General features: G+C 41.6%; 2 protein-coding genes across 2 annotated transcripts in view; both read left to right on the top strand.

Annotated features, from left to right (window-relative positions):
- The window catches only part of shtn3 (shootin 3), a gene marked incomplete at its 3' end in the record, with an annotated part of 43,658 nt that extends 40,683 nt beyond the window's left edge, over positions 1-2,975 (top strand). Inside the window, exons 14-16 of the mRNA XM_080746810.1 lie at positions 1,154-1,475; positions 1,700-1,771; positions 2,822-2,975. Of these exons, the coding sequence (XP_080602936.1) occupies positions 1,154-1,475; positions 1,700-1,771; positions 2,822-2,975 (548 nt within the window). The remainder of the gene's footprint in view (positions 1-1,153; positions 1,476-1,699; positions 1,772-2,821) is intronic.
- Positions 2,976-7,118: 4,143 nt separating this feature from the next.
- thoc3 (THO complex 3) lies at positions 7,119-16,014 on the top strand. Its single transcript, XM_080746186.1, has 6 exons — positions 7,119-7,296; positions 9,503-9,659; positions 11,302-11,506; positions 12,985-13,146; positions 14,442-14,542; positions 15,739-16,014. The coding sequence occupies exons 1-6, from the start codon at positions 7,141-7,143 to the stop codon at positions 15,900-15,902; spliced, it is 945 nt and encodes a 314-aa protein (XP_080602312.1). The 5' UTR covers positions 7,119-7,140; the 3' UTR covers positions 15,903-16,014.
- Positions 16,015-25,464: the final 9,450 nt, after the last annotated feature.

Below are 25,464 nucleotides of genomic sequence, written 5' to 3'. Positions count from 1 at the left end.
ATATTAGATTTGTATTCTCAAAAACGATTATTCGAATATTTGATTATTCTAACCACTAATTACAATTAATTGTAGCTATTTCATGAAGGGTTTTACTTGATTATTTTTGCTTGATAACTGGTCATTTTAGGTTGTTTTTTAAAGTCTGCGGAATCAAGAATTGTTCTCCGCAGAATCAAGACTTTTTCTCTGCGGATTCCTAGCCTGGATGCCAGCCTGTTCGCTCCGTTCCACATTTTGTTTAGTCTCTGATGCGTAGAGACAAAACAAAATGTGGAACAGACAACAGAACGGCAAGCGGATTCCTGGGGAGACTATGTTATCTTCTCATCACAAATAACATTGAATGCAAAAGGGGGAGTCAGAATGGATATTGAATTTCCGGTGCCTACTTAATTACTTACTTACTCACACTCTGTTTTGATCAATACTGGAAGTATTGTTTGTCCATTTTAGAAGCCGGCATCTGTGCCAAATATGTAGCATACGTTACACAAATCAATACTGATCCAACCTGGACAATTCCTTGCTTATGTGTCGTTGCTTCGTTCTTTGATACATTATTCATAACACAATCATGTGACGCCTGCCTGTAGGTGTGTGTGATGCTGTGTGCGTGCGCGTGCATGCACGTGCTTTCTTTCTCGTGTGCATATTTGCGCATTCATGTGCACATAGTATACACATTGCGATGCAACACGTTGTGAGCTTGTAGATTTCAATACATTTTGCATCATGCTGTACATTTTGAAAACTACTGAAATGGGACATTTATTTTGATGCTTGAATACTTTTGTACTTTTTTTTTTTTAAAGATTTGTTTGGGGGCTTTTATGCCTTAGACTTGACAGGAATTGGGGGGAGAGACGGGGAGTGAAAGGTTGTCCGGATTGGGAATCGAACCGGCGATGCCGTCAGGCATCAATGCCTATGTGGCAATGCCTATGTGGTATGCGCTTGGACCAGTAGGCCAGCGGGTGCCCCTACTTTTGTGCTTTTAACAGAGTACTTCTACATTGTGGTCTTGATACTTTTAGTAGTAGAAGTAGAAGTAGAAGAAGAAGAAGAATACTTATTCCATCACTGATTAGTTTCAACAACAAATTAATGTATTTATTTAAAAAGATGTCGCTCCTTCTCCTCCTTTTCTCAGACGAGAGGGAAGCCCAGATGAGTCACGTGGCGTCCTCTGACAGCCTGAATGGCAAGCGTAGCAGCACAGACTCTGGCAAGGAGTCGGAGGGGCCCGTAGGTCTGGCCCCCACCTCTTCCGACCCTGTGCCTGGGCCAGGTAGCGTCAGCCCCTCCCCCTCGCAGAGCCGGAGGTCCGGGCCAGGGCCTGTGGTCGCCAGGCGGAGGAGCTCGGACACGGGCAAAGAACCCAGAGTGGCCTCTTGCGAGCAGAGACGATCACAGAGCTCTCTGTGCGAGAAAGGAGCTCCGGAATCTCCAGTCACCAATGGCTGTGTTGTCAGGTACTGTCACCCCCCCACTCATTCTAAACCTGTCAGGTACACTGTCACCCCCCCACTCATTCTAAACCTGTCAGGTACACTGTCACCCCCCCACTCATTCTAAACCTGTCAGGTACACTGTCACCCCCCCACTCATTCTAAACCTGTCAGGTACACTGTCACGCCCACTCATTCTAAACCTGTCAGGTACACTGTCACCCCCCCACTCATTCTAAACCTGTCAGGTACACTGTCACGCCCACTCATTCTAAACCTGTCAGGTACACTGTCACGCCCACTCATTCTAAACCTGTCAGGTACACTGTCACCCCCCCACTCATTCTAAACCTGTCAGGTACACTGTCACGCCCACTCAGTCTAAACCTGTGCAGAGTGTTTGAAACATGCAGTGTCTTTTCTTTTCTACATGAAAGTGACACGGTGAATTGGTCTGTGGCCTTAAAGGAGTAGTTCACCCCCAAAATGACTTTTTTTCTATTGATTAGTCACGCCATGGAGACTAGAGTTCAATAATATTTTTTGTTTTTTGTCGCATTCCTAAGACAAAAATGTGATAACAATACATTTACCCCCATTCATTCCGGATGGTGACCCGTTTCGAAACGGGTCACCATCCGGAATCAATGGGGGTAAATTTACTCGAATCAAATGCGACAAAAAACTAAAAATATTATTGAACTCTACTCTCCATGGCTTGACTAATCAATAGAAAAAAAGTCATTTTGGGGGTGAACTACTCCTTTAAGCTAAATGCAGAATAGACCAAAATCTTTGCTTCTGGCGGTCCCTGGAACAAAATATTTTGCGTTGGGGGTCCGTGGCCAAATACATTTTGTGGGTCCTTGACAAAGTTTGAGAACCACTGATAGCAACATACTTTTTTTTCCTTCAGAAAAGACATTTGTAGAATCTGCCCATCAGTGGTTAAGGACCCCCAAAATATGTATTTGGCGGCCCTCCATCTCAAAATATTTTGTTCCACGGATGGACCCCCATCGCAAAATATTTTGTTCCAGGGACGCGTAATTGTGTGTGTATTATATATATTTTAATATTATATCAATATCGTATATAGTATTTATTTATACATTTGAAGCTTCAAACCAATGAGAATGCAGTGTCTTACATTCACTATTGAGACTTTGATTCTTACAAATATATCCCATGCACCGATAGAGGGTTACGTCATTATGACACTGACATTTAGACTTCTAAAATAACATTTTTGGCATAAATGGCAGATCTACAAGCTCACGTTGTGTTGTGAGCTGGGGCGAATGTTTCCCCCCAGAATTGGGATGCTGGGATTCACTAACTTTCACACTGGTCTTGTTTTTTCTCCACAGCAGTGGTGAAAGCAACCTGAAGGCCCCTGAGAATTGTGCTCAGTCCAACGGGGTCAACCACACAGATCCCAATGAAGACACACACACCACTCTGTCTCCCAGCTTTCCTGCGGATACCACCCCGGTCAATGGAAACACAGATGCTGAATGCTAAGATGGGCTCCTTGGCTCCTGGGCTTGTCTCCGTAATCTCTCTTGGTGTCGGAATCCAAATTTGAATCGAGTTTGACTCTTAGCCTCAGGTTTATGGGACTAGCTGTTATTAAAGTCCACTCACTCCTGAATATACTATTGACCAGGGGTCTTCAACAAGGGGTCCGGGACCCCTAGGGGGTCCTCAAAGTTACTACAGGGGGTCTTCCAAATCTTTGTGTGATAGAGAATTTTTTTCTCCTTTTTGATATTAACCACTTGAACCCTAGCGTCCATATTCAGAGAACTTTAGCCAAAAATAGCAGATCTACAAGCTCACAACGCCTCGCGCTGCGAGGCATTGTGAGCTTGTAGATCGGCTATTTTCGGCAAAGAGCTTTGGTGTAGAGGGGAAAAGGTTTATTAAGTATTGACGGTTCAAGTGGTTAAATATCTGAAAACAGAAATTAACATGAATCCAAAATACACTGATGATTGTGCTGTCAAACAATGAAATTATATGGAATCTATTGACAGGTTGTGGGGGTCCTTGCTTCATCTCTCTCTCAGCTAGGGGTCCTTGGCCTGAAAATGTTGAAGACCACTGCTGTTGACTATAATGCCTCTTCCAAACTATTCATCGCGTGGTTTGTAATGCAATGAACGTAAGACAAAAGTCAAGAGACCAGCTGAGCAATAGTAGCATTAGTACACAGCAAAATCTTAAGTGTTGATTTAACTACACTCAGGGTTAAATGAGCACCGAGGATTTTACTGTGTGGTCCTATCTTCAGAGAGATTTATGAATGCACGTCCTGGATCTTGGAAGACAACGTGAAAGATAGAAGTGTACAAGGAAAGCTGCACCATTTGCACAGAATCTTTCTTTGGTTACTGTATAAGCACGTAACAAATTATGTACGGTAACTACAAAACCTTGGGTTGCTCTATTTGACACAGATATTATGTTAAAGGTAACTTTGTGTCTTCAGGGGGAAAGCGCTGTTTAGCGTCTATCTAACTTCTTACTACTCTCTGCCTTTCCCCATATCCTTCTACTTCCTCTTCAACTTCCTCTTCTTGCTCTAATTTCTTCTTTCCGCACCCAGTTGTAGTAGACAGGTTTAGAATATTCTCTGTAACTTGCCCTCTAATACCTATATTCTTCCTGAATCTGAAAGGAGGGAGATTCCTGCTTACTTATATGCATCTGGGAAATGCTCAAACTCTCAAGACAACCGTAAGGAACAATGTTTACAACCAGGGTTATCGTGAAGCAAATGCAGCACAGCACTGCACATGTAAAAGGCACTTTTTATTGCTTTTTAAGCTGAAGCTGTGATACGAGTTTCAGTGAGTTGACGATCAATGTGTGATAATGCAACAGCAGCATAAAAAAAACTAATAAAATCAAAAGCCATGCACGTGTGGAAAGTCAGGAACACCTTTTGGAGGAATGAGGTGCTTGTGTATTTTGTCTACCTCTTCATAGACACCTAGCCTCTTAGCCTAAAGCCTGGGTTACTTACTGTGTGTGTGCGCGCCAGTGTTGCACACCAAAAACAGCACATCTACCTGCTGTCACGGCTTGTAGATGAGCTATTTTGTGTGTGCAACGCGATGCACAACCAAGTATTAAACAGGCATATAACTATCCTAAATTGTATTTCCTCATTGTATGGTAGCACACATCGGTCATCTGTCCTTCCATCGCAGAATGGTACATGTGTGTAGAGGTCTTCCACTCTCCTCAAGTTGTCTCGCAAGCACGAGAAGCAAGAGCCTTATGCACATTTTGCTAAGATACCCTCATTGTTTCTGTATTCCATCAACCCATTCTTATTTCAACATGTATATCCCTTTAACCACTTCAACCCTAGCAATAGCATCACTATTCTGAGAGGACAATTGCAGATCTACGGTACAAGCTCACAAAACATCGCAAAGGGAATACTTTGTAAGCATGTAGATCGGTTATTTTCTGGCGGTGAGATTTGACGTACTGGGGAAAATCGGACCAATAAAGAGCCAACCCCAATTAACTGAGTATTAGTTTACTGCGCATTGAGGGTTAAGTGGTCAGTTTTGTTTGTAGGGCCTGCTGTTTATAGAGCTTTCCATAATCGACATGCAACATTAAATAACTGAATTGTTACATTTTTTTATGCAAATACATGATGCACATTTATGACGAAAGTATGCCTTCACCACTTGAGTCTTTCTTGAAACACAGAAATCACATGTAAACGGTAGTTAGTTTTCTTCATAAAGCATTATTCCATTCTGAGACAAAGGAGCTACTGAACACAATATTAAAACAACCCCAAACGTCTGCTTTCTTTTCAAGACCTGAAAGTGAGTTCACTACAATCTGGCAAATGTGGCCTATTTCTATAGCCTACCACAGCAAGAGCATATTGGTGACGTCTATAACAGCCTACACGTTTTTAGAGTTGGGCTGTGCTTGGGATATGTGTGTTCAGTCTCTGTTTCAATGACTATTTGTTAAAGCGACTCAACAAAAAGGGAATTGTTTGACAGTTGGTGTGACAATTGATATTGTGTGTGTTTGGGACTAAACTGGGTGTTAAGGTTTTTTCTAAATATGGATATTCATCTTCCATCACATGGATTAAATAAAATTGCAAATCAAAACTGCAAGTTTGTCTTCATGTTTTGGATAAATGCTCACGTGAGTGACTGTATTTTAGCAGCCATAGGCCTGCCGATACTGTATTGTTTAAAAAAATAAGAATCAACACAATTATTGAGTTAAGTCGGCTTAACTACTTTTGTCCTTTAAACGGCAACAGGAAAGGTGGGCACCAAAACATTCTGGGGCTGGGCACTAGGGAAACTATAGGCACCTTGGTGGGCACTTTGGGATGGAGGGAAATCTGGGCACCTGGAAGACTGCTCCTGAACTAGTTTTTAACTTTACATAGCATTATTGCTTTGTTGTTAGAAAGTGATATTTAACCCTCTGTTCTTTAAACTCCCAAACACAACACAACAACAAGAAGGTCAAAAGTACAATATATGAGTTTGTTTGACAAAATAGTACAAAAGTCCAAAAGTATATAATATATAAGTATGAACTCTGGGCACCAGGAAGAGTGGGCACTATAGGTGCATATACTGTATATGCACCTATAGTGCCCACTCTTCCTGGTGCCCAGAGTTCCCTAGTAGTGTGCCCACTCCTCCTAGTGTCCACCTTTCCAGTGGTGGCCAAACTCTTCCCTAGTGCGGTAGTGCCATGTCTTCCCCAAAAATGTGCAGCCTAAATGGTGCCCACCTTTATGGGCTGGCCAGGGGCGTCACAAAGGGGGGGGGGGGGGACTGAGTGAGTTACCAGGGCCCAAGGTGGAGGGGCCTGGAATTATTTTATCCACAAGTTTCCGCGGGAGTTTACTGGAGACTATCGGGACCAAACTTCCGGGTTTAACAGCAGACATACAAGCTCACGTCGCGTCGCAGATGCAACCCGTTGTGAGCTTGTAAATCGGCAATGGAAGCTCGGTGCAGACGTCTGCGCAATGCACTATGGGGCGTTGGAAACTCGTGGATACTTTAACTATTGAAAAATAGCAGATAATACAAGCTCACCGCGCTGCGAGCTTGTAGATCTGCTATTTTTGAAAAGTCGTGCAAATGTGTGCAAATCTTTGAATACATGTATGCAAATACATGGCCAAATATCATTTTGGGGGTCCTTGACATGAAAATGTTTGAGCACCACTGACATAGAAACATAGGTTTTTCAAAAAACCTTAGAAGGAATTGAAATATTCAGACTCCACTCCACACACATTTTCAAAAATAGCAGATCTACAAGCTCGCAGTGCAGCACTCGGTGCCGTGCTGTGAGCTTGTAGATCTGCTATTTTTTCAATAGTTAAAGCACAAAATGTGAGTGAATCCTTGTACCCAGGGCCCAGAATTTGGTGTGAGTGTGACACCCCTGGGGCTGGCATTGGGCATTGCCTGCATAGATTTATACAAGGTAAAAGCCTGGGTTCCCGAGGCTAATATACCGGCAACCCTAAAGTACGTAACCTGACTCCGCCAGATGGTGGCAGCATTGAGTTCCTCACTAGACCAGGACATCATGCCAAGGGAGTTTGCGCGAGTGCAGTGCAGTCAGTGCAGTCAAGATGGCGTCGCAGTCGCAGTACTATCAAGAGATGCAGGAGAGCTTCAGAAACAACAACAAAAGCAGGGAGTTCCCTGCACACACAGCCAAGGTTCATTCAGTGGCCTGGAGCTGTGACGGCAGGAGACTCGCGTCGGGGTCTTTTGACAAGACGGCCAGTGTTTTTGTCCTGGAGAAAGACCGCTTGGTGAGTCTGTGTTTCAAACTCCTCGGCTAAATGCTATTAGCATTGTCAGGGGTGTCGCACCAAATTCTGGGCCCCGGGTACAAGGATTCACTGTGGTGCCCCTGTGCTTTAACTATTGAAAAATAGCAGATATACAAGCTCACGGTGCCGCGCTGCGAGCTTGTAGATCTGTTATTTTTGAAAAATCATGAAGATCTTTGAATATTTCAAATCGTTCTAAGGTTTTTTTTTTTTAAACCCATGTTTCGATGTCAGTGGAGCTCAAACCTTTTCATGTGCAGGACCCCCAAAATGGTATGTATTTGGCCACGGACCCCCATCCCAAAATATTTAGTTCCAGGGACCCCCCCAGATTCTGGGGGGGTCTCAAATTTTGCTTCTGGGCAGAAGCAAAATTTGAGTTACAAATGTTCGCTTAAAAAATACATATATTCAAAGATTTGCACACATTTTCACAACTTTAAAAAAATAGCAGATCTACAAGCTCACAGCGTGGCACTCGGTGCCACGCTGTGAGCTTGTATATCTGCTATTTTTCAATAGCTAAAGTATAAAATAATTAAGGCCCCTCCGACACCTTGGGCCCTAGTAACTCAGTCCCACTTTCCTACCCCTTGTTGTGACGCCCCTGAGCATTGTGTCAGTGAATGAATGAATGGCTGGATGCATGGGTTTCTGGCCACACATAAACAGTGGTGGGAAAAGTACCCTACTTTCTACATTGCAATGTAGAAATACTCTGTTACAAGTGAAAAGTCCGGAATTTAAAATGTACTTGAGTATTAAGTACAAAAGTATTGGCATCAAAAATTCAAAATGTACTTAAAGTGTCAAAAGTAAAAGTACTCCTTATGCAGAATGTCCCATTTCAAGTTTTCAAAGTGTGTACAAATATTTTGAAAATAGCAGATCTACAAGCTCACTTTCAAAGGCCCTAAATGTAGTGTTTTATGTATGTTTTGTAATTATCAATCTACAAAGTAACTAGTAGCTAAAGTTAAATAAATGTTGAGTAAAAGTACAATGACAAACACTAACTACTAATACTAGTAATAATAATACTACTTAATAGTGCACTGCAGAGCCAAACAAAAGTGTCCTTTGGTCAGTGCAAATAAGGGTTCATTTGCAGGGGTTGACTCTAAGGTCTCAGAGGCACTTGCCCATCGGGCAAGTACAGGTCATGTTCCACTTGCCCAAATGTCATGCCCACTTGCCCGAAAAGTAAATCGTCCATTATAAAATGATAGGTAAGATTTTAATTACTGCTCAATTTAACACTTATTTCTTTACTTTCTGGGACTGAGATAAAAATTGTCATAGGCTACCTCAATACCTACAAATCCAAATATCACATACCTACATGATTGAATATGTCTATGGTTTCACACTTGTTACATTCCACAGACCAGAAGACAGAGCGTGCTGGCAATATTCAGGTGTTCAGACAGATATCCGGTGTTGTGTTTATAGACGGTTGCGTCTAAACTCAAATGAGCACTTGCCTGGTCGGGCAACCTGAAAGCAAACTTCACCTGCCCGAAAGTTTTATTTACCTGCCGGGGGCAGGTGGGCAAGCCTTAGTGTCAATGCCTGATTTGGTTCCTAACTGTCTATTATTTAGCTGGGGAGTGGGGACCCCCTGAAACTCCCTCAAGGACCTCTGGCGGTCCCCAGACCCCACTTTTAGAACCAATCGGTCTAGACTAGAGCATAATACAAGTTCTAATATCAGGTCTCATATCTGCATCCTCCCTGGTCCATCGCGTCACCTCCAGTGACGCTCTGACAGACCCGTCAGCAAAAATGAATAGAACACGTTTTCTCAGCCCCTACCAGCGCTCAACTAGAGTCAAAATAAACTAAACTAAAGAGGTATTGTGTAGAGGGGGGAAAAGAGCAGACTAAGTACAGAGTGATAGGTCAAAAAGTATTGACGGTTCAAGTGGTTAAATATCTGGAAACACAAATTTAGATGAACCCAAAATACACTGTCAAACGATGAAACTAAACTATATGGTATCTATGGGTTGTGGGGGGTCCCTGCGTCATCTCTCTCTCAACTAAGGGGTCCTTCCTTGGCCTGAAAACATTGAAGACCCCTGATCTAGCATCTACTGTATGGTAGCATTTGGTCACTCATGATGCCAGCAGAATGCCTACTGAAATGGCCATTCATTGCCTCTGATTTGCTGTCTGTCTGCAGGTGAAAGAGAACAACTACCGAGGCCACAGTGACAGCGTGGATCAGCTGTGTTGGCATCCAACCAACCCGGATCTTTTTGTCACAGCATCAGGAGACAAGACCATACGGATATGGGACGTCCGCACCACCAAATGCATCGCCACTGTCAATACCAAAGGTAAAGGGCAGTTATCCACACAAAACTAAACTGTCCATGTCATAACTCGCATTGTAACTGTACTGTCCCGACCCAAAGCAAAACTAGGCTAAAATTATCTTGGTGACCAAAAAGGTTAGCAATATAACATTTTATTTTGGCCCTAGTTTTGTGAGTTTACATTTTGGTATTAATAAGATGTAATTTTGTCCAATCTGTATGGTATAGTATGTTGATACAATATAACGTATACAATTGTGTTGGTTATATTTTGTCTCCCTGCTCTTCTATTGAGACATTTAGATCATACATGATGGGCAACTGGCGGCCCACCATTGGCCCCCTCCTTCACTTAATGCGGCCTGATTGATATCGGAATTGTGCCTGGGTAGCTCAGTCGGTAGAGCTCTCGCCTTGTACCGCAAGGTCATGGGTTCGATTCCGGGCACCGCCAACTCAGCGTATGAGTAGCATGGCTTGCTTGGCAAGTCGTGCGGCAAGTACTGGGAGCTGATGGTAGGTGTGGCGCTCCACCTCAGCAGTCCATCTCCCAGGGGTCTAACGCATTGTAACGGGGACAGACTCCCGCGTGTTACCGGCTGATACCGACAATAAGCCACTCCCGACCTACTTGATATATTATTGATTTCAGCTATTACAATTCTAAACATTCAAACATGACCTGCTTATTACATCAGTCTATATACTAGTAGCTTGATGTTAGTATTAGGTTTTTTGTCCATTGTCCAATTTATTTAAGTTCATAAAGTTAAGAACATATAAATGCACTTGAAATTAAATAAAAATGCTAATTTTCAGGATACAAATTTAAAAATGACAACAAAAAAAAACTATCCAGGATTCCAATAAAAAAAATAGCAGATCTACAAGCTCAGAATGTTTTGAGCTTGTAGATCGGCTACTTTTGCTATGTTTGACTGTATATGCATTGTGGCCCTCTGGAGTGAGTGTGAACATAATTATAGTGGCCCTCTCCAAAGGTCATGTCTCACCTAGACAAAGGATCTGACACGAATTTTGACCTTGTGGTCAAGATTCCATTTATCCCCTGAGCAAACAGGCTGACTCTTATTAGCTCAATGGTACCCTAGTGGCGAGAAAAAGAACCTCTGGGAACTCAGATTGGCTCAATGGTAAAACATTTCAGCACGTAAGCAGAAGACCAGGTTGAAATCCGGGGGTAGAAGAGGAAAGCTACAGTACAGTGGTTCTCAACCTGTGGGTCGGGACCCCCCAGATGATTAACTTAATGTGCAACATTGTTTTCTCACTCAACAGTAAACAGACCACCATAAAGTTTAAGTGTATAGAGAGGGTATCTGCACATTTCTAAAGTGACAATTTAAGGACTTTTTAATACCTCTAAAATGACAAATTAAACATTGGCCAAATTGTCAAATATTAGAGGCAGAAATTGTGAAAATAGCAGATCTACATGCTCACAACGCCTCGCAATGCGAGGCGTTGTGAGCATGTAGATCTGCTATTTTCACAATACAATCATGTTATACAAAATGTAATGCTTCAACTCTTAGTGCTCGTCAGGGTTAGGGTTAAAATATGATTATTTGGGGGGTCGCGGCCTGAAAAGGTTGAGAACCACTGCCCTAGTACCTCTTTTAAGTCATTTTATTTTTTTTAGGCGAGAACATCAACATCTGTTGGAGTCCAGACGGTCAGACCATCGCCGTGGGCAACAAGGACGACGTGGTGACGTTTATCGACGCCAAGACACACCGGTCCAAAGCCGAGGAGCAGTTCAAGTTTGAGGTGAACGAGATCTCCTGGAACAATGACAACAACATGTTCTTCCTCACCAATGGCAGCGGCTGTATAAACATTCTGAGGTATGGAAGCCAATAAAGCATTATTGTCTACACCAGGGGTCTTCAACGTTTTCAGGCCAAGGACCCCTTAGTTTAGAGAGAGAAAAAGCAGGGACCCCCACAACCTGTTCATAGATTCCATATACAATAGTTTCATTGTTTGACAGCACAATCGTCAGTATATTTTGGATTCATGTCAATGTGTGTTTTCAGATATTTAACCTGAACTGTCAATACTTAATAAAGTTGACCTTTCACTACTTAGTCTGCTCTTGTTCCCCTCTACCACTTTGCCAAAAATAGACGATCTACAAGTTCACAACGCGGCGTTGTGAGCTTGTAGATCTGCTATTTTTTGCTAAAATTCTCAGAATAAGGACACTACTGTAGGTTCCAAGTGGTTAATATAAAAAAGGTTAAAAAAAAAAGAAGTTTCTATCACACAAAGATTTGGAGGAACCCCTGTAGTAACTCTGAGGACCCCCTAGGGGTCCCGGACCCCCTGTTGAAGACCCCTGGTCTACACTATCCAAAAGTAAATGAATAAATAACATGTATAATGATGAATGATAATTATACTGACCATGGAAAAGCCTCAGGTTCTGTGGGAGTTAGGCCTGCAACTATTGATTATTTTCTTATCAATTATTCTATCAATTACCTTTTAATTTCTTATCAATTGCCTTCCAAGAAGTACATTTTTAAAATTATAAATTAATAAATAAAGAATCTCCCCCTCCAAAATGTATTATTGTTTTTATAGTAAATGTTTGGTTCGATTAACTGTGGCACCCTAATCTGAGAAGTCAACTGAAGAAAGGAGCTGCCTTTCTTTAGTTACCATCTCAATGTTTATTCATCCAGGGAAGCCTTTATGCGCATGCATACTATTTTTGTTAATCACTGCTTCCTGATCTGATGTTAGGACTAAAAAGTATTGAACTATTGTTCCATATTAGTCAGGGAATATTAATAAAAACCTGTGAATAAATTCCTTACCAAACAATTTCTTCACCAATGTGTTTGTAAAGGTGTCTAGTAACATATCTAATAAAGATTGAAATTCAACATCCCTAGGAAAATCTTTTGTCAGCTAGGGTAATTCTGGGTCTCATTCACTTACTATACACTATACTATAAGGGAAAAAATGAATCTCAAAAAATATGCTTTAAGTGGAATGTGAGGGGTCTAACTAGGTGATTTTAATTATTCTGAATCCATTGCAAGCATTTGTTTTGCACAAAAAACATTCCAGTACTAGACACCTTTACAAACACATTGGTGAAGAAATTGTTTGGTAAGGAATTTATTCCCAGATTTGACAGGTATTCTGCAAATTTTCCCTGACTAATGGAAAGGTGGAAACCAGAGATTGTGTGTAGTGTAGATGGATGTTGTTGAAGTGAGGAGAGGGCTCACTACTAAGCCACCAGCGGCTCCGCAGTCATCCGGCTAAACTCTAATATTTGACACATTGGCATTGTTGCCCACCCACCAGTTACCCTGAACTGAAGCCTATTCAGTCAATCAACGCCCACCCGTCCAACTGCATCTGCATCAAGTTTGATCCCATGGGGAAGTACTTCGCCACGGGGAGCGCAGACGCCCTCGTCAGCCTGTGGAACGTCGAGGAACTCGTGTGTGTCCGTTGCTTTTCAAGGTACACCTTTGGGAAGTGTCTTTGTGTATGTGTACAGTGTGCATGTCTTGTGTGTTTGTGTGTAAGCCGAGGGTCTATAACCCATTTAGGCCTAGAATTATTGACTGCTTTAACTGTTAAAAAATAGCAGATATACAAGCTCACAGCGCGGCACCGAGTGCCGCGCTGCGAGCTTGTAGATCTGCTATTTTTGAAAAACCGTGATATATATATATATATGTATATATATATATTTTTTTTTTGGCAAGTCTTTGAATTTATCTTTTTGGAAGTGAACATTTGTAACTCAAATATTTGCTTCTGGGGGGTCCCTGATACAATATTTTGAGATGAGGGGGTCCCTGGAACAACATATTTTGAGATGGGGGTCCGTGGCCAAATACATTTAGTTTTGGGGGTCCTTGGCATGAAACATTTTGAGAACCACTGACAGAAACATCGTTTTTAAAAAAAGAAAAAAAACCTTAAGAAGGATTTAGAAGACACTTACAGAATCAGGTCAAAATATTCAAAGATTTGCACAAATTTTCAAGATTTAAAAAAAAAATAGCAGATATACAAGCTCACAGCGCGGCACCGAGTGCCGCGCTGCGAGCTTGTATATCTGCTATTTTTTTATATTTAAAGCATAAAATATTGCGTCATAATGTGTTCAGGCCTAAATGGGATAATTTCAGCGAGTGCTGTAAGAACGTATCTCTGCTGTCGGGCCGAAACCTCCTAACTCCAAAATGTTCATTTTCGGGAACCAACACACAGACGTAAAGGGTGTTCAATAGCACATATTTATAAAAAAAAAGAGAGGGCCAATCGGGTGGAGTTAGCTGGTTTGGCAGAAAGTGTGCAGTTAGGAGGTTTTGTCCCAAGCACTTTTTACTACTTTCCATTGGTTCGATATTATTTTAACCAACACTCAGATGTAAAGGGTGTTCAATAGCCCTGATTTATGCAAAAAAAAAAATCAAAAACCTCAAAAATGGAGTTAAGAGGTTTTGGCCAGACCGTGACAATATATGAATCATTGCCAGAATAGTGATCGGTCTAACTGTGATCCTATGATTGATAATGTGATTTTGTGTATTTCCTGCTTGACTTGGCATTCTAAATTTAAATGCTTCAGCATTGCTGAGGTCAGTGCTTATAAATATAATCTTCGGAAACCAACTCTGTGATATAATAATTGTGCCGACTGTTTTTCAAGCTATATGCCATTTTGTAGACGTATGCTTAGAAGACATTTTTACTGATGCTGACATTAAAGGTTTTCTGTCCCATGACTATATGTGGTGTTTCAGGTTGGACTGGCCAGTGAGGACACTGAGTTTCAGCCATGATGGGAAGATGCTGGCTTCGGCTTCAGAGGACCATTTTATAGACATAGCAGAGGTGGAAACGGGTCAGTTCAACATCCCACAAAGACACACATAACAGAGTTATAGCAAGCGGGGCCATTGACCAACCCTTCACCCTGCAAATATTGTTTCTCGACCCCAGCTGAGGACACCCCTTTAAGCCATTCAGAACGGGTACACTGTATTGTGTATTATTATTTTATGCCTTAACTATTGAAAAATAGCAGATATACAAGCTCACAGCGCGGCACCGAGTGCCGCGCTGCGAGCTTGTAGATCTGCTGTTTTTGAAAAATTGTGAACATTGGAATGTTGACCCAATTTTTACCCGATTCCATAAGTGTTTGAATCCTTCTAAGGTTTTTAAAAAAAAAATCTATGTTTCTATGTCAGCAATCTGACCAGCCATCGTCAAAGAAAAGGTCCTTTTCACTTAACTGGAGCTCGGTTAGTCTGTTCTTGAGAGACTACTATGTCAGTGGTTCTCAAACCTTTTCATGTGAAGGACCCCCAAAATGATATGTATTTGGCCCACGGACCCCCGTCTCAAAATATTTAGTTCCAGGGACCCCCCCAGAAGCAACATTTGAGTTACAAACATTCGCTTAAAAAATACATATATTCAAAGATTTTCACACATTTTAAAGGACAACTTTGTTTTTTTACAACAAGGGTTCATATTTTAGATTGTAATTAGAGAAAAGAATAAGTGAGTGTTAAAATGTTTTCATTTGCTTCGTTCTATTGTTTTATCGCGTTTACCGTGCTAAAATGTGGAGCATGCGTACGCATGGGGGCATGCGTACAAGTGGCTAAATATGTCTTTTTAGACACAATAAGCCAGCAGTTTCTTTATTGCTATTTACAGTAACACTTCTAGCCCCCATAAGTCACATCCAACCATGAAAGGTTGCGTTGTACACATGCCCCCAACCACTGAAATAAGAATATCTAAAACAATAGAAAGAAGTAAATGAAATAATTTTAACACTCATCTTTTATTTTCTTTAATTACAATCTAAAATATGAACCCTTGTTGAAAAAAACTAAAGTTGTCCTTTAACGACCTTTTCAAAAATAGCAGATCTACAAGCTCGCAGCGCGCGCTGTGAGCTTGTATATCTGCTATTTTTCAATAGTTAAAGCATTCAATAATTCTAGGCCTAAATGGGTTAAAGAGGACCATCAGTCGTTTTGCGTGTTGTTGAGTGTCTTTGTATAATCGTGTGTATTTCTGCAGGAGAGAAGCTGTGGGAGGTCCAGTGTGACTCCCCAACCTTCACGGTCGCCTGGCACCCCAAGAAGCCCCTGCTGGCGTACGCCTGCGACGACAAGGAGGGCAAGTACGACAGCAACCGAGAGGCTGGCACCGTCAAACTGTTTGGACTGCCCAACGACTCCTGAACACTGCTGCCACCCAAAGGCCAGGAGGAACTTTGAACTGCGTTTGAATTGGAGCTGCACAATTATTAGGCGCGAGCCAAACTCACTATTGACTACTACTTCAGCTTCCAAAGTGAAAGAAGCTGCATTTTTTCCCCGTCTTTTCTTGTTGTCGTTATAATAGCATAGGGAAAAGTAGGCTAAGTTCTATTGGTGGTGTTGAATGCCTGGCACACAATTCAAATTACACGAAGAGGACAACAACATGTCATTATATTCACACTGACCAAAAATGTCAAGCGTTCCTGTGTGTTTTTTTTTTAAATATATCTTTCAAAATAAGAAACTAGATGGGGTTTAATAATAGCATGGCTTCCATGTTGGTCTTGAGACTTTTATGTTGCCAATTTATGACCTATGACTCCTTAACTCTTTTACCGCTTCGGACGTTCCCGTTCGTCCCAATTTTCAACCTAGCTCTTGCCAATACGGCTCGTTATTTTTACCTTGTCTGATGTAGTGATGGGCAATCCCGTTCATTTCAGTGAACGGATCATTTTGTTCACGTTCACGGTAATGATCCGTTCAAAAGATTCGTTCAAATGATTAGTTCATAGCGCGATCGTCCCGTGAAAAACACAATCACGGGAGCGTTTTTATTGCGTCCCGAGTACAGCCCGCCGTCGCGTTCTGTCTGCCCGCCGGGGCTATTAGGGGGAGGGGCGGGGGTGTGAACGAAAGTGTGAACGAAAGTGTGAACGACCCATTTCAGGGATTTGAACAAATCGTTCACGAGTCATGCTAATGATTCGAATCTTATGAACGAATCACTCATGAACGACACATCACTAGTCTGATGACTGCTCTCAAAAATCCACCGCACGTTAGCAATAATGGAGTCCCAAATCACTTCCTGGCTGTTTTCTGTGGATCTGTTCTAGAAAATGCATTTCTATGCTCTGAATGGATGGCAAGCGAGGAGCGGCCCCAATTCATAGTCATTCTTTGCATAAGGCTGCCCTCTGCCGCCAGCTCGGCTAAAGTACACATATGAGCGTTGTATTGTAAAAAGAATTAGTTTGAAAATATCAATAGATAATTTTCTGTTACATCAATAAATAAATAACATCTGGCAGTAGAACTGTTAACAGGGCGTGGTTTCTACCCAATCTGACTGCCTTTGACTTTCAATATAAATTATGAAATGAATAAAATATTAAATGGGACAAAAAATATATAAATATTGTGCAGCCCTAGTTTGAAATGCTCGCCAAAATGAAGTGGGTTTAGAGATGTCTCCAAAAAATCATTCTTGTTTTGGGCAATATGTTCATTTCATGCTGCCTGCTGTTGGGAATGAGTTCTGTTGCTTGGCAACATCATTTTAGAAGATTTTGCAGTTAATGGGAGCACCGTGAACTACGCCTACAAAGGTCAACATGACGCCCACATAACTTCGTCACGTCTTGGAAATCTGCTCTAAAACATTTGACAGTTACGTGGGATTATGCTATGCTAAATGTGTTTTTAATAGACAATTAACCAGTATGCCCCTCCCAAAAAGCCTTTGTCCAATGCTAGCTTAGAATAACTTCCTGCTTGCCAATTGGTTTGCCTTGGCAACAGCCTTGGCAAGCTGCCGGTTGCTAAGCTAGCATTGGACAAAAACCTTTAGGGGAGGGGCATAGCTACTGGCTAATTGTCTATCAAAAACCTAAATGATCATGGACAACCGGAGAACGTTGTAGTTTACCTTTAAGAAAAAGAGTAGATGGTCAAAATCCAATCATTTGTGATTGCCACTGCCATCTCCATTCAAGTGACTTCTGCTAATTGTCATACTGAGTTTAATGTTAAGTCGTTGTGTATGAATGGCTTGAAGTATGGTTAGTTACATAGTAGGGCCTAGTAGCCGCCTAGGGCCTTTCTGCAGTAAATAGAAAAACATCACCAATGACATGTTTCCGCCACCTGAGGGTGCTGTTGTCATATTCTCATTAGTGACTTGTTTGTCTTCTCAAAAGCTAACTTGGCTCCCTGTTTTTATATGCAGTTGAAAGCCAAACCGTGCTGTAATATTTTTGTAAAATATGGTTTGAATTTTGATAGTAAAAGTGATCTCTTTGTATCTTTTCAGTCAAGTTTATAGAGTCAGTTTTATTGTCACATCGCAGCCACACAGGTGTACAGAAGTAAAGCAGTGCCGGGTGAAATATGTTTTTGTGCATCCCATCATGTAGTGGAAGCAGGGGTGTCACGCCAAATTCTGGGCCCTGGGTACAAGGATTCACTGTGGGCCCCCCATGAATGTTAACTATTGAAAAATAGCAGATATACAAGCTCACAGCGCGGCACCGAGTGCCGCGCTGCGAGCTTGTAGATCTGCTATTTTTGAAAAATTGCTAAAGTGTGCAAGAAACCCATGTTTCCATGTCAGTGATGCTCAAAACGTTTTCATGTGAAGGACCCCCAAAATGATATGTATTTGGCCACGGACCCCCATCTCAAAATATTTAGTTCCAGGGACCCATCCGGAAGCAACATTTGAGTTACAAATGTTCGCTTAAAAAATACATGTATTCAAAGATTTGCACACATTTTCACGACTTTTCAAAAATAGCAGATCTACAAGCTCGCTGCGCGGCACTCGGTGCCGCGCTGCGAGCTTGTATATCTGCTATTTTTCAATAGCTTAAGTTACTAGGGCCCCTCCACCTTGGGCCCTAGTAACTCAGTCCCACTTTCCTACCCCTTGTGACGCCCCTGGGTGTAAGATGCGTAAGATGTGTAAGATGCTTGTTCAGTGTTTCTGAATCTTGACATTTATCATAGATAAATGAAGGGTACTGCAGTTACATTGTCGTACCTGAGCAAGACACCCTAACTTCTCTCTGAGTGCCGCATTAATACCACCCAATACTCCCAATATTTAGGCTGGGTAAATGCAGAGGACGAATTTCACGTGTAAATATCATACTGATAAAATACCCCAAAGGAGTGGGCACCTTTTTATTATTGAATTCATAAAAACATTCTCAGTATTACTACAGTTATACTAATATATGGAACGCAAAATGTCCCAGCTGTTAGCATATTTTGTATATTATAGGCCTATTAGCATTTTTGCGTTCCATATTACATTCCTGTGCTTTGAGGAAAAACCTTGAACGCTGCATTTTGTCACACTTGCTGTGGTACAAATGCTTTGGATCTATTCATCAGGATTTGATTTGCCGTGGGGGTGGATATGGGTCCATACATCAGCTTATGATATTTATGTTCTATGCCTGCTTCTGGTCACACTGTATTAAATATGCATTTCCTTTTGGGAGATGTGTTTGATATTTATAATTGGTAATATCACTAAAAATTGTACGTTGTCCATAAAATGGTTGGGGTGATGGTGCATGCACAAAGCCACTCTAGCCCAGGTCCTGGACAAACGGCAATACAAGAGAAGGATAGAGTCCGCAACACTGGTAATACTCAGCTCTGTTTTATTGCTTCAATGTTTCGATCCGTTTGGATCTTCTTCAGGAATAATACAGGGACATGGGTGTGTGTCCTTATAAAGGCAAGCTTCCACAATGATTGGCTGTAACAATTAATGGTGATTGAAACCACCCATACCGATCAGGCCATTTCTCCAGTAGCAAAAGGCAATACTAGACACAAGCCCAACATGTTTGCATATATATACATGAATATTACATATAAAGAAATACAAGATATAAAATATGCAAAAATAGTAATCAGGAACAGGATCACATAGGACACAAATTAGTACCATTAATCACACTTCTTTTCAGAATGACAATATTTCATATTCCATAAAATGGTTAACATAAAGTACAACAGATTATAACACATAACCCTGATGTCCCTTTAATATTCTGAAAATGGATCTACAAGCCTAAAATGCATAGAACCCTAAATCTATGATCTGTTTTGTGTGTGCTACATGCTTGACTGTGGGACAGAGGGAGCAGTTGCAACCCTTAATAAGCCAGGCGCATTAAGACAGATGCTATAATGTGATTGTATTCATTTAATTGTTTTGTGCTATTATTAGATGGTCTTGATTGTGTCACAGTTGCCAGAGAGCCGTAAAGGGAACGTCTGCCTGTGTAGGGAATTAAACTTCTAAAAACACAGTTGATGTTTCTTAGAAGGGTGGAATGCAGAAGCAGAGAAAACAGTTTGATTTAATTACCAGGGACAGAACCATGCCTGTCTGGCTGGATTCACTTGGGTGTGCCAAAAGCAGGAGGTGAGGCGGCACCACCACATACAGTGTACACACAGTGTTTCTCAACCTTTTTTCTGCATGGGCACACTTTTCATGTCCCAAGAATCCATGGGCACACCAACATAATACAGGGGTGTAACAGGGGCGTCAATTGGGTATGGCAGGGGTATGCAGCTGCCATACCCTGGGTCCAGGGGGGAAAATAAAAGTTACTTTTAAATATAAATCCACAAATGTCTCTTTGTGTATCTGTGATGGTTATTATGTTGTTAAATTACAGTAAAATAACTACAAATGCAAAATGTAATAAAATGGTCACTTTAACAAGGTATTATAATTATATTCTCCACACTTGTATTCTCCCCATCTTAATAAAATGGTATATTCCCAAGTTCCGCAGGTCAGCTGCACAGTTCCAATTCATTATTGTTAATTGTGGCACGTTTACTAACATGTCAAGTTTAGCTGCACTTAAACAACTGTTCCAGGCTGCTATATCCAGCCCAAGAAACCGTAGAAACCTGTGTAAAAAACTGACAAAACTCGTTTTTTTTTCCAGACATTGTGAAAATAGCCGATCTACATGATCACAACGCCTCGCGCTTGTAGATCTGCTATTTTCACAATAGAACCGTGTTATACAAAATGTAATGCCTCTTTTCCATGAGGACTCCCATCTTTGCCATACCCTAGCTTTTGCTGAACTGACGCCACTGGGGTGTAAATATCGTCACTGTCGAGAAGAAACCTTGTATCTCCCAAGTTTCAAATGTGTACGTTTCTTCGCAAAGTAAAGCCCTGCTTCATCATACAAGGCTGTCGCACAACAGTAGTGAAAACAGCAGATCTAAAGCACACAACGCCTCGCACCGCGAGGCGTTGTGTTCTTGTAGATCGTCTGTTTTCACTAATTTAAATCATTTTTAAAATGATAAATACAATACTGGCGTTCAAGCAGTTTTAAGGGGCACACTTGACCCTTCTCAGGGGCACACCAAAGGTCCCCAGGCACAGTGGTTGAGAAACACTGGTGTACACACATGCACTAGGGGTGTACCGATACATTTGAACAGCGATACGATACATGGTTGACGATACGATACATGGACGACATTGGTTCATTCATGGCAATGCGATTCGATTCAATGATTCAAAATCAATATAGTAACTATAAGACCTTAAATCTGTGTGAAAAATGTCAATAGTGCATGTTTTTTTAAGGTAAAATCAATTATTATGGATATAAATATCCATAATAATAGCAAACACTGTGATTCTTTAGCAAATATATGGACATTATATTACAACACATTATGGACAAACCCGTGACATGAACCCAGAGATTACACACATTTATCGATAGACCAAGAGTAGCTATATGGAATGGAAAAGTAATTAGACCCCTCTTTTTCATTTTCCCTGTTAAAATTGCTAAATACAAGGCACAAATACTTAGGCCATGGCTACACGGGGCTGGATATTTCTGAAGCTAGACATTTTTTTGTGCTGTTGGGGCTTGCAGCCACATGAAGCTGGATATTTCGGCCGCAAAGCTGGATATTTTTTAAACCGGATAAATAAGTGGAGAGATTGAAAAATATCCGATTCACTGGATCCGTGTAGACAGGGAACCCGGATATCTCTGAAGACTTTACTGTGTGTGTGCTTGTTAGACCTAGATATCTCTGTCGTGTGGACCTAGATATTTTTCTATGTGGGTATCTGAAAAACCGGGATATATGAAATATCCAGCTCCGTGTGGACCTAGATATTTTTCTATGTGGATATCTGAAAAACCTGGATATATGAAATATCCAGCTCTGTGTAGCCATGGCCTTCTATACAATCGATTTGCATTGCAAAATGATTCGATTCCAATTATTTGCATTGTAAAACGACACGATATACAGAGCCAAGCTCTTCAATTCAATTCAGTTACTATATCGTTACACCCCTAGTGTACACACACACACACACACACGCACACACGCACACGCACACACACACAGCCAACCAGAAAATCAGACAATCACCAATTGCTTTGAGACTCGGACCGGTCCCTGGTGTTCTTGTGTGGACACTCAGTGGTTCCTCCCTGGGACCCAGACCGCCCCTCATCCATCTTCCTCAGCTGCGACTGCCAGCAGCCCAGCACGAACCCTCTCTCCGTGCCCAGAAACATGGGCCTCAGGCCGGACTGGTGGCAGCTGGTCACTCCCTCCCCCAGGAGCCTGAGACCAGCAGGGTCTGGGGATGTATCACTTCCTTCGCTGCATCCTGTACCCTGTACTCCTAGCAGGGATGTTACAGGCTTCCCCGCGGTCATCGCTTTAATTCCATTTAATTTACCTCACGCCCACATCCGAGTTGCACTGGTACACACAAGGACAAAGGAAATAGGTCCTTGAATGGCTTGCTTCTAATGGGAGCTCTGTGTTTTACACAGCATGGTGTTCCTCAAAAATACAATCACGTAGCAATTTTTACACTTTCAACCTGGCCACACAACAAGACACAAGGTGCAGCAAGCTGTTTTTATTTATTTATTTATTTTTATTTTTATAGGCCTATATTCTTCGCCTATCAGTTAAATTAATAACAGTTTTAAGATGGATTTCCAGATTTGTCACTTGCTGTGACATAAGATATCGGTCAAAACATTGGTAATGGGTGGTCTAGATTGGACTCCAAAATCGTGGTCAGCATCGGATCCAAAGATCTGACCGGAATCAGTTGGGCTCTGTTGTTTATACGTTGTTGAAGTGTGTGGAGGTCTAGGAGGTCTATACTTTCACGTGTAGGATTTTCGGGTGGCTAGCTAAATGGTTAGAGAGGGCGCCTGGACAGATGGTGTGAGTTTGTGCCCCCGGTCATGTGTCCTTGTGTCCCCGAGCAAGACACTTTGATTGATTGAAGACTTTATTAGAAGTTTGCATAGGAAAAGGTACAGTTTCATGACGGTACAGAAGTATCTCATATAACATTGAATGACAGACAAATAGAACACAGTACTATGCAGTAGATATGTAAAGAAAAACTAAAAAGAAAACAGTAAGTCTAAACAAACAGTATATACAAAGAAGGGGCAGGGGAGGGTAGGGTTGGGCTAGGTTCATTTTTTTTTACCAGTTGCGAACGGCTGCTGCCTTTAAGTGTTTTTTCAGGGCAATTTTAAAGGATGCTAGTGATCCACACTCCTTTATGGCCTTCGGTAAGGCTTTCCACATTTTGGTGGTATAGCAGAAAAACGAGTTTGACCCTTTGTTGGTTTTTACTCTGGGTTGGAAGTGATCTGTGGCGCTGCCTCTGGTGTTATAATTATGGACATCCTTAATGTTTATAAAGTATTTTGACAGGTACTTGGGTATCATAGTGGTGTAGTGTATCTTGTACACCAGGCCCAATGCAAGTTGCTGTACTCTGTCATCTACTCTGAGCCACCCCACTCTTAACTGGTGAGTAGTGGTGAGGTGAGTCTGATAGGGAAGGTTAAGCAGGACCCTAATTAGTTTTATTGCTCCCTCTCAAGCACTCATCATGACCATCTGAGCAGCATCAGCTGGGTGAGGCTGAAACTGAATGTCTCCAACGGGAATAACGAACCCCTTAACCCCCTTTGTGATGGAAATCAATTAGAAACTGACTTGCAGATTTGTTTGCATTGAGTTCTAGTGTCCTGGTCATGGTTGTCCACATGAGCGTGTCATCTCATCATTCTTGTCGTTGATTCCCATTGTTAGTTGTCCAGCATCGCGCCCTGTGGAGAACCCAGAGTCAATACCCATACATTTGACTGTCCTCGTATATCATGGGACAATGAGTGTAATGTATCATAATATCATATCTGACTCACAAGTGACCTTGGTTATTTGTTCCATTGTCCCAGTCCTTTTATCTTACCTATACAGATCTTACCTATACAGATTACCATGAGTCGCTGATCATTTGTTCTGGTCTTTAGTGATAGATTTAGTGCTGGCTATTTTCCAGCTGTTATTGTAAACTGATTTACTCTAAGAATTCACATCTTTGACGCTTACAAACACATATAGCACAAACGTTTTCCTGCCGTTTCACATTCACAAACAGTTACATTTTTTGCAACCATGTATTAACCCCTCTGAGTTACGGTGGAATTGCTCACTAACTTTGGAAGCCAATTACAGCTGAACAGTATGGACTATCACATTTCTGTGCGATTTGTTTTCATCACATGGATCCAGAGATCATATGTTGTGCCATTTTTTGTGATAATTGGACAAAATATGTAGGAGGAGGAGGAGCAGAAAGTGTGTCTTCATCTGAATCATTTACCGTATCGGTCTTTCATTGTGCAAAACAGCTTCTCAATATCCTTACAGTTGTTTTATTTCTTCATTTATGTTTGTTTTATTCCTTTGTTTAATTTTTGTTTCGTTTTTCACTTGCCGGTCGTATTTACGGCGAGCTATACAAATTGAAAAAAGTGTTGAATAGAAATAAGGGCTTAAGTCGTTAAGGGCTTTCAAAATATGTATTCATTTTGAGAAAAGATCCTGTGATTTTGGAACAGGCCCTGCAGTCCTTCCTCTGCCAATGTAGCCAGCATGGACAGTTCTGACAGCTCTTTACCCACCGATTGGTACTCGGTCTGCAAGGACAGTATTTTTCCAAAAAATGAAGCAACTGGGTGATTTGCCTGGAGTGGCAAAACATCTTATTGTTAGCATTTTGATAGTTCATTCACAATGAATCAGAAAACAGGCTAAACAATACAGTACATGCACAAAACAAGTGGGAAACCAACCACCAAGGACATGAAGACATTAAGATGATTAGATAATATGGGTTTGGAAACCGAGCTTGCAACACAAACGGGGGATTGTGTCTTGTTGTTGTGTGGTCCCTGATCAATTCATTTGCCTACTGATTGGCGCCTCTCTGAGACCTGTCAGGCACTCTGAGATGTGCTTAGGCATGCTGATCAATCTATTGAGATGGTAATGATTTCAGTCAAGGAGTGTGTGTGTGTGTGTGTGTGTGTGTGTGTGTGTGTGTGTGTGTGTGTGTGTGTGTGTGTGTGTGTGTGTGTGTGTGTGTGTGTGTGTGTGTGTGTGTGTGTGTGTGTGTGTGTGTGTGGTGAGGGCCAAATGTCCCCACAAGTATAGTAGGATTTGCGAAACAGACATTGTGGGTCCTTTCTTGTGGTACTCACATTAGAATTGATTGTATTTATGGTTATTTTAAAGACAGGTGCTGCGATTCTTTACCCCACTAAAACATGATCACCTTACATAAAAGTGTACAGAAAGTGTTATGTTTTTTTTTTTATGTGACCACACACCTGTTCATTAA

The sequence above is a fragment of the Nannobrachium achirus genome, assembly GCF_963921795.1.
Source record: "Nannobrachium achirus genome assembly, chromosome: 17".
NCBI lineage: Eukaryota > Metazoa > Chordata > Actinopteri > Myctophiformes > Myctophidae > Nannobrachium > Nannobrachium achirus.
The sequence above is the reverse complement of the archived record's forward strand: the minus strand, read 5'-3'. Positions and strand labels throughout refer to the sequence as shown.